This window comes from Anguilla anguilla, chromosome 18, assembly GCF_013347855.1.
Source record: "Anguilla anguilla isolate fAngAng1 chromosome 18, fAngAng1.pri, whole genome shotgun sequence".
Lineage (NCBI taxonomy): Eukaryota > Metazoa > Chordata > Actinopteri > Anguilliformes > Anguillidae > Anguilla > Anguilla anguilla.
The window spans coordinates 5,963,873-5,971,023 of record NC_049218.1 but is presented as its reverse complement, the minus strand read 5'-3'; the positions used below and the strand labels follow the sequence as shown (position 1 = coordinate 5,971,023).

General features: G+C 51.3%; 1 protein-coding gene across 10 annotated transcripts in view; it reads left to right on the top strand.

Annotated features, from left to right (window-relative positions):
- Window positions 1-6,900, top strand: part of ldb3a (LIM domain binding 3a) — a 63,040-nt gene extending 56,140 nt beyond the window's left edge. For 9 of the 10 annotated variants that reach the window (XM_035399420.1, XM_035399419.1, XM_035399424.1 and 6 more), the window contains 7 exons: window positions 2,020-2,073; window positions 3,061-3,179; window positions 3,723-4,092; window positions 4,442-4,622; window positions 5,370-5,490; window positions 6,393-6,508; window positions 6,786-6,900. In XM_035399420.1, coding sequence (XP_035255311.1) covers window positions 2,020-2,073; window positions 3,061-3,179; window positions 3,723-4,092; window positions 4,442-4,622; window positions 5,370-5,490; window positions 6,393-6,508; window positions 6,786-6,875 — 1,051 coding nt within the window. In that variant the 3' untranslated portion in view covers window positions 6,876-6,900. The remainder of the gene's footprint in view (window positions 1-2,019; window positions 2,074-3,060; window positions 3,180-3,722; window positions 4,093-4,441; window positions 4,623-5,369; window positions 5,491-6,392; window positions 6,509-6,785) is intronic. The other variant, XM_035399425.1, reaches the window with a different exon arrangement.
- The last annotated feature ends 251 nt before the right edge of the window (window positions 6,901-7,151 follow it).

The window sequence follows — 7,151 nt, the reverse complement described above, 5'->3', positions numbered from 1 at the left end:
ATTAGACAAATTTAATTTATGGCATTAATAATATTTATTTTTCATCACCAGTCTGTGTTGAATGAAATGTTCAATCTCATTAGTCCTCATTAACTAACTCCATTTAAAAAATCTGCCAATGTGTCATTCACCAATGCGTCTCCACAAAGGGTTTGGACAATGTAGTGGCACTGAGGATTATATGTTCTCTACAACATACAAAATGTTTCCCTCTCATCAACAATCACAACATACTGATTTTGGTTTTGTAAAAACATTTCGCTGCTTTCGTTTAATCAATCAAATGAATCTCCTGTCAGTCCACTGTTTTGTTTTTGTTGTTTTTTTGTTTTTTCTTTCTTTCTTTTTTACATTTTATGTAATGTGAGTCCGTGGTCCAGCAGCTTATCATATTGGTCTCCATGCCAACTAACAAAGCTTGTTTGAAGTGCATTCATACTGACTGCATGTGAGTCTGGAGAAATGGACTCTCAGCTGTCCAGTCTAATGACCCAGGCTGGGTTTTAATGTGAGGCTGACTCCACCACTGGGGTCTGTGGTTGGCCTATTAGGATGCACCGGTTGCATGTGAAGGTCAAAATTCCTGTTTTTGTTGTTGTTGTTGTGTTTTTAATGAAGTCATATATATGTCAGATGTTCCCACACACATACATTCTTATAATGCATAAATACAGTATATGTGGGACTGTATGTGCGTGCGTGTATACGTGTGTGTGTGTGTGCGCGTGTGTGTGTGTGCACGTGCGTGCATGTGTGTGTGTGTGAGTGGATATACATGCCATAATATACCATGGCATGCATATTTATTAATTATTCAACTTTGATGTGATCTAGCGTCTCAAGCTATAGCATTCCACACCAGCCCTGCTAGCCAGCCGATAAATTAGCCTGCGGGCTTATTTATAAAGCCTTGCTCCAGTGAACTGGCCTGGGATTGGCTCCAGGGGGCCCATTTCCAGTGAGTTAGGAGGGCTGTGAGTTAGAAGACCTGTCAGCATACCTGCACCTCTGCCCCACAAGTCCACCTTTACGGCTCCCAGCGCTACTGTGTGTCCGGTCCCCCTTTTGGGATGGGAACGGAAGCAGCCCTTGTAGAGCTCCCCGTGGGCCTCTAAGCACTACCCCCCCCCTCTACTAATTTCTGCACCTGAGTTACAGGGGGTAGGGGCTGGCGGGGGGGGGGGGGGGGTCACAGAGGGAGTGAAACACACAGACCTTGTAGCAAAGAGCACATTAGAGAGCAACGTGTGTTCCCTATCCCATCACATCAATCAACCCCCCCCCCCCCCCCCCCACCCACACAGCAGAAAAGCCATATACAGGACCTATAACGCAGCCTGCAGCCGCTCAAACTGCGCAACTGTCTGGACTGCGCATCCAGCAGCAGTAGCAGTTGTGCCATACGCCCCCCCCCAACAAACACCCCCCCACCTGTAGGAATCACGCAGGGTCTTTGAGTAAGGCTCTCACACACACAGGGGCCGCTCTGTCAGGGTCACACACACAGGGGCCGCTCTGTCAGGGTCACACACACAGGGGCCGCTCTGTCAGGGTCACACACACAGGGGCCGCTCTGTCAGGGTCACACACACAGGGGCCGCTCTGTCAGGGTCACACACACAGGGGCCGCTCTGTCAGGGTTACTTTGATCCGTTGAGCGTGTGTGGTTTTCGCTCATTTTGCCAGTAGCACCACTGAGGCACTGAAGCTGAAGTATCTGTGAGTCGTATCAGAGCTAGTAGCAGAAGCAGCAGACGGCGACTCATATCGAACGACATGAACGACAGACTCAGGTTTCAGATTTACAGAGGGCGTTCATTCTTAGGTGAAAGTTCAAAAACATTTTTGAATTGTTTTTGAGTCCTGAGCGATCCGACCCCGCTGCACGGAAGACTGTGTATGGTTTTTCTGTCTGTTGCGTCTGTTGTGTGTACGTGTGTGTGTGTCGCCCCCGGAAGGGGTGAGCCCAGACCTCACAATTAACCGCAAAAAAACCCCTTTCTCTCTCTTACGTTTTAGCTACAACATGCAGACCTCCAGTTACAGCGCCCAGCATATGTCCCATACTTCCAGGTACAGACGTGGACTGCCTTACAGCTCCCACACCCCGAAACGTCCGGGTGCCCCCCCCCCCCCCCCCCCCAGCATAGCGTAACCCTTTCACACTGGAAATAACCCATCTCTCTCTCTCTCTCTCTCTCTCTCTCCTTTGTTCTAGTTCAGTTGTGTGATCTAAGGATGATAATCCCGCTTTGATTCTCTCCGTCTAACCTACTGAATTTTAACCCCCCTTCTCCTGTATCTTTTGTATGTACATGTAGATATTTACTTATTTCTTCTTTTTTTAATCCTGTTTAAAAAAAAAAAAAAAAAAATTTATTAAATCCCTTGTTTGAAGCAGGCGGTGGTTGAGGCTCTCTGTTCTAACACTGTGTTTCGATACCAGGCTGTTTCTCCCTTTGGGTTTTTGCTCATATTAAACACCCTCCCAACCAACCCCCCCCTCCCCCCCAAAAAAACATACCCTGCCCCCCCCCCCCCCCACTAACCTTTTTGCGCAAACGTGTCTGGGAAGGGGGAGGAGTCCAGGTAAAAACACGCCAGGGAGGAGGCGGCCCGGAGGTTATCGGCCCCAGGTTTGAGCTGTCACTCACTGTTCTGTGTCCGCCCCCCCCCCCCCCCACCATGGAAATCTGTCGCCATGGAAATCTGTCTCCATGCAGTCTGTCTCCATGGATACCTGTCATTCCGTGTCTCCCCCTCATGTTTATTGTAGTTCTGTACCAGTAAAGTTCGCCCAAAATTTTTCTATCTGTCCTGAATGTATTTTTTTTTTAAAGTTCCACAATAAAGCACTGTAGTTTTTTAAATGTTGGGCATAATCTTAAATATGTCTTAAATAGGAATTAAGTAAGTTAAGCCTACACCTTGGCATTTGCCTGGGGAATGTACACCTAATGTACATTTCCTTTTTAAGAGAATGCTGTCTGTGAGGGATAGCATGTTCTCAGCCTGCGGTGTGACTGCGACGTGACTCAGTTTCCTGTCTGTCTCCTCTAGGCCACACCCCCAGGCCCCGCCCGTGCAGCACAGCTCCATCCAGATCCCCGTGGGCCCGCCCCCAGCCAAGGTGGTCACCACGGCTACCATCAAGCCCGCCGCCTACCCTGCTGCTCCAGGTAGGAACACTAGATGGCGCCGTACAGCACATAATTTACATTCAGTTATTTTATTTGCTTTGCGGCACACTTGGACACGCCAGGCATTGACAAAATTGCTTTCTAAGGGACACTGACATTGTGCGTGTCCTCTAATGCTCATAAACGTTCACACGTTTATTTATAATTCAAATTGAGGGATAGGTAGTAATCTACTTTGAAACAGATTGATTCTGAAAGCACTGATAGCTTTAACTTGGTTAATATTTTTACATGGAAGAGTGAACTGTTTACTGGTGTTGCCCTTCGGGTGGTGTTGACCTTGGGGTGGTGTTGACCTTGGGGTGGTGTTGAACTTTAAGTACTGTTGACCTTCAGGTGGCATTGACCTTTGAGTGGTGTTGACTTTCAGATGGTGTTGACTTTGGGGTAGTGTTGACTTTTGGGATGGGGGTGACCTTGGGGTGATGTTGACCTTTGGGTGGGGTTGACCTTCGGGTGGTGTTAACTTTCCGGTGATGTTGGTCTTCGGGTGGTGTTAACTGTGCCTTTTGTGGATTCCAGCTCCAGCTCCACCCCCGGCCCGGGCTCCAGTCCATGCCCCCGCTCCAGCTCCGGTCGTTGGCGGGGACGGCAACAGGCCTCCCTGGATCACCGATGGCAGCTTCGCCCAGAAGTTCGACCCTAGCAAGACCACCACTACCACCACAAAAAAAATCCAGCCCCTGCCCCAAGCTGCCCCGCCCCCCCCGGCCTACATACCCAACCCTTCCCAGGCTCCACATGCCCCATCCCCTGCTTACAACCCAGCCCCGGCCTACAACCCCGCCCCCATCCAACTGCCCCCTGTAGCGCGCGGCGTTGCCCAGAGGGCCGAGCGCTTCGCTGCCAGCAGCCGGACACCGCTCTGTGGTGCCTGCAACAATGTCGTCAGGTAACAGCGCCCTCTGTGTGTGGGTGGTTAGAAGTGCACCTACGCTGGAGTCTGCTGTTCTCTACACCCCAGGTGTTGTCTTATAAAATGACAAGCAGAAATATGTTTAACACAGTGTACATGTGTATGCCTGAAGCCATAGAATAAATCACATTAATTCACTCATGCAGTATATGATTAAAGCTAAGCATTGCTGTTATACAGCAAGTCTGCTCCTTGGTTACTCCACTTACAAGGGTCAGGTGTGTCCTTGAAGTGAATTTTGGAGGGTCCAGGCCCCCAGTTTCACAGATGTGACTCAGATGAGAGAGAGGGGGTGTCAGTGTCCCGGTGCTCTCCCCACCCACAGGGGACCCTTCCTGGTGGCCCTGGGGCGGTCCTGGCACCCCGAGGAGTTTAACTGCAACTACTGCCACACCTCGCTGGCGGACGTCAGCTTCGTGGAGGAGCAGAGTGCCGTGTACTGTGAGACCTGCTACGGGGAGTTCTTCGCCCCGACCTGCTCCCGCTGCAACACCAAGATCATGGGGGTGAGCTGGGCACAATGCGTGTGCGCATACACGCACATACACGCACATACACACACATACACAGACACACACACATATACACACACACACACATACACACGCACACACACACACACACACACATGCACACACGCACATACACACACACATACACAGACACACACACATATACACACACACACACATACACACGCACACACACACACACACACACACACACGCACACACGCACATACACACACACATATACACACACACACGCACATACACACACACACACGTGCACACACACGCGCATGCACGCACGCATACACACACACACACGCACACACACGCACATACACACACATACACAGACACACACACATATACACACACACACGCACATACACACACACACACACACGTGCACACACACGCGCATGCACGCACGCATACACACACACACACACACACACGCACACATGCACATACATGCACACACACACGCTTGCTCTCTCACCCTCACAGCACAGTTTTGGAGACACACACATTTCAGCCCCAGCACACATGTACTGATGCAGCTGATGTAAATTTCCTCATTAGTTTTGCTCTCAGTTTGAGACTACCACGGTCTCCTTTATCACACCTTACCTCAGGCTGAATAAACCCGAGCTGCGTAGCTATCGTTAGCCGTGCGTGACGGTCTCCGCTAGGCTAACGGGTGACAGGCCGTGACGCTGGCTTTCTCCCCCCCGCGGTCCACAGGAAGTGATGCACGCCCTGCGGCAGACGTGGCACACCACCTGCTTCGTGTGCGCCGCCTGCGGCAAGCCTTTCGGGAACAGCCTCTTCCACATGGAGGACGGAGAGCCCTACTGCGAAAAAGGTACCCGCCCCCACACTGCCCGTCCCAGACCAGCTGCCCCCACGCTGCCTGGCCCGAACCACCCGCCCCCACGCTGCCCGTCCCGAACCAGCTACCCCCCACACTGCCCGTCCCGAACCAGCTGCCCCCACACTGTCCGTCCCAGGACCACCCACCCCCACACTGCCTGGCCCGAACCAGCTGCCCCCACACTGCCCGTCCCGAACCAGCTACCCCCAAACTGCCCGTCCCAGACCAGCCACCCCCTCAGTCCACAGATTCTCACACACACTCAGTCACCTCATCCCCATGTTCCTGTCACTCTGTTACACCAAAGACACTTTTTTAAAGTCCAAAATGGCTTCCAAGATGTTCTATGTGTGCATTGTCAAATGGAAAGTTCCATCACTGGAACTTATTTTTAAAGGGGTTTCAACAGAGAATGGAAGGTGGACCATAAGTCTTAGTGATAAATCGTTTCTGGTTACACTGACTCACTGAGAGATTGGGAGTGTGCTTTTATGATCTGGCCGGCCCCCACAGGAAATATCACAGTCAGGGGGCATTCGTGTTTGTGCCACCTCACCGCCACAGTGAAGGGGAATGTCCCTCTTGCCTTAATTCCAGTTTTACAGTCATTATTGGTGGGCGTTTGTTTTATGGCAGGGTTTAAAGTCTGTTAAAGGGTGACATTTAAAGGACCACAATGGAAATAAGCCTGTGTGCTTTATTGTGTTTTTTATCCTTTTGATGATTTACGTAACTGGGTCATCTCTGGCTAGAGGGGCCACCTGTATTTTAATAATCAATAAAGAATTCAATCAAATCAGGGGCTGTGGAGTGTGTCTGTGTGTGTGTGTGTGTGTGTGTGTGTGTCTGTGTGTGTGCGTTCAGTTGCTCAGTCTCCCTCTGTGTTTCCTCAGACTACGTTGCCCTCTTCAGCACCAAGTGCCACGGCTGCGACTTCCCGGTGGAGGCCGGGGACAAGTTCATCGAGGCCCTCGGTCACACCTGGCACGACACCTGCTTCGTCTGCGCGGTACGTACAGTACTTCCTCCCGTGCACCAGGGGGCAGTGCCACCAGTGCGCCGTAACCAACTGCATGCCAGATAGGTACTGATGAGAGAGATAGGTACTGTATCCTCTATCATCAAGGCTATGTTTTGAGTTAAAGGAATGTCATTGGTTTAAGCCAATATGAATCGGGAGTATCCGTATGTGTTTAGTTAATGGTAGAGGTCATAGTTCAGCTGTTAGTACTGTCATGTGCAGTCATGACGGGCGTGCTCTGACCATGTGATCCACCTTGCAACAGGTGTGCCACATCAACCTGGAGGGTCAGCCGTTCTACTCCAAGAAGGACAAGCCCCTGTGCAAGAAGCACGCCCACGCCATCAACGTATAGATGCTGCGGGGGCACTGAAGGGGGGGTCGGGGGGAGGCGGGGGGGAGGGGGCGGGGGGTCTCTCCTGTACCTCCCAGGCACTGCTTGAGCCTCTCACGGGGGGGGGGGGGAGCCTCAGTGCCAGGCAGAACCCCACCACCCCAAATTCACAGGACAACGGCGATGACAACGACGATGATCATGACAGGGTCACAAACAACGAAGACGAACAAGAAAACACTCAAAGAACCGCCCTTAAGTTTAACAGCCCAAGGGACTCTTCTTATTTATTGATGC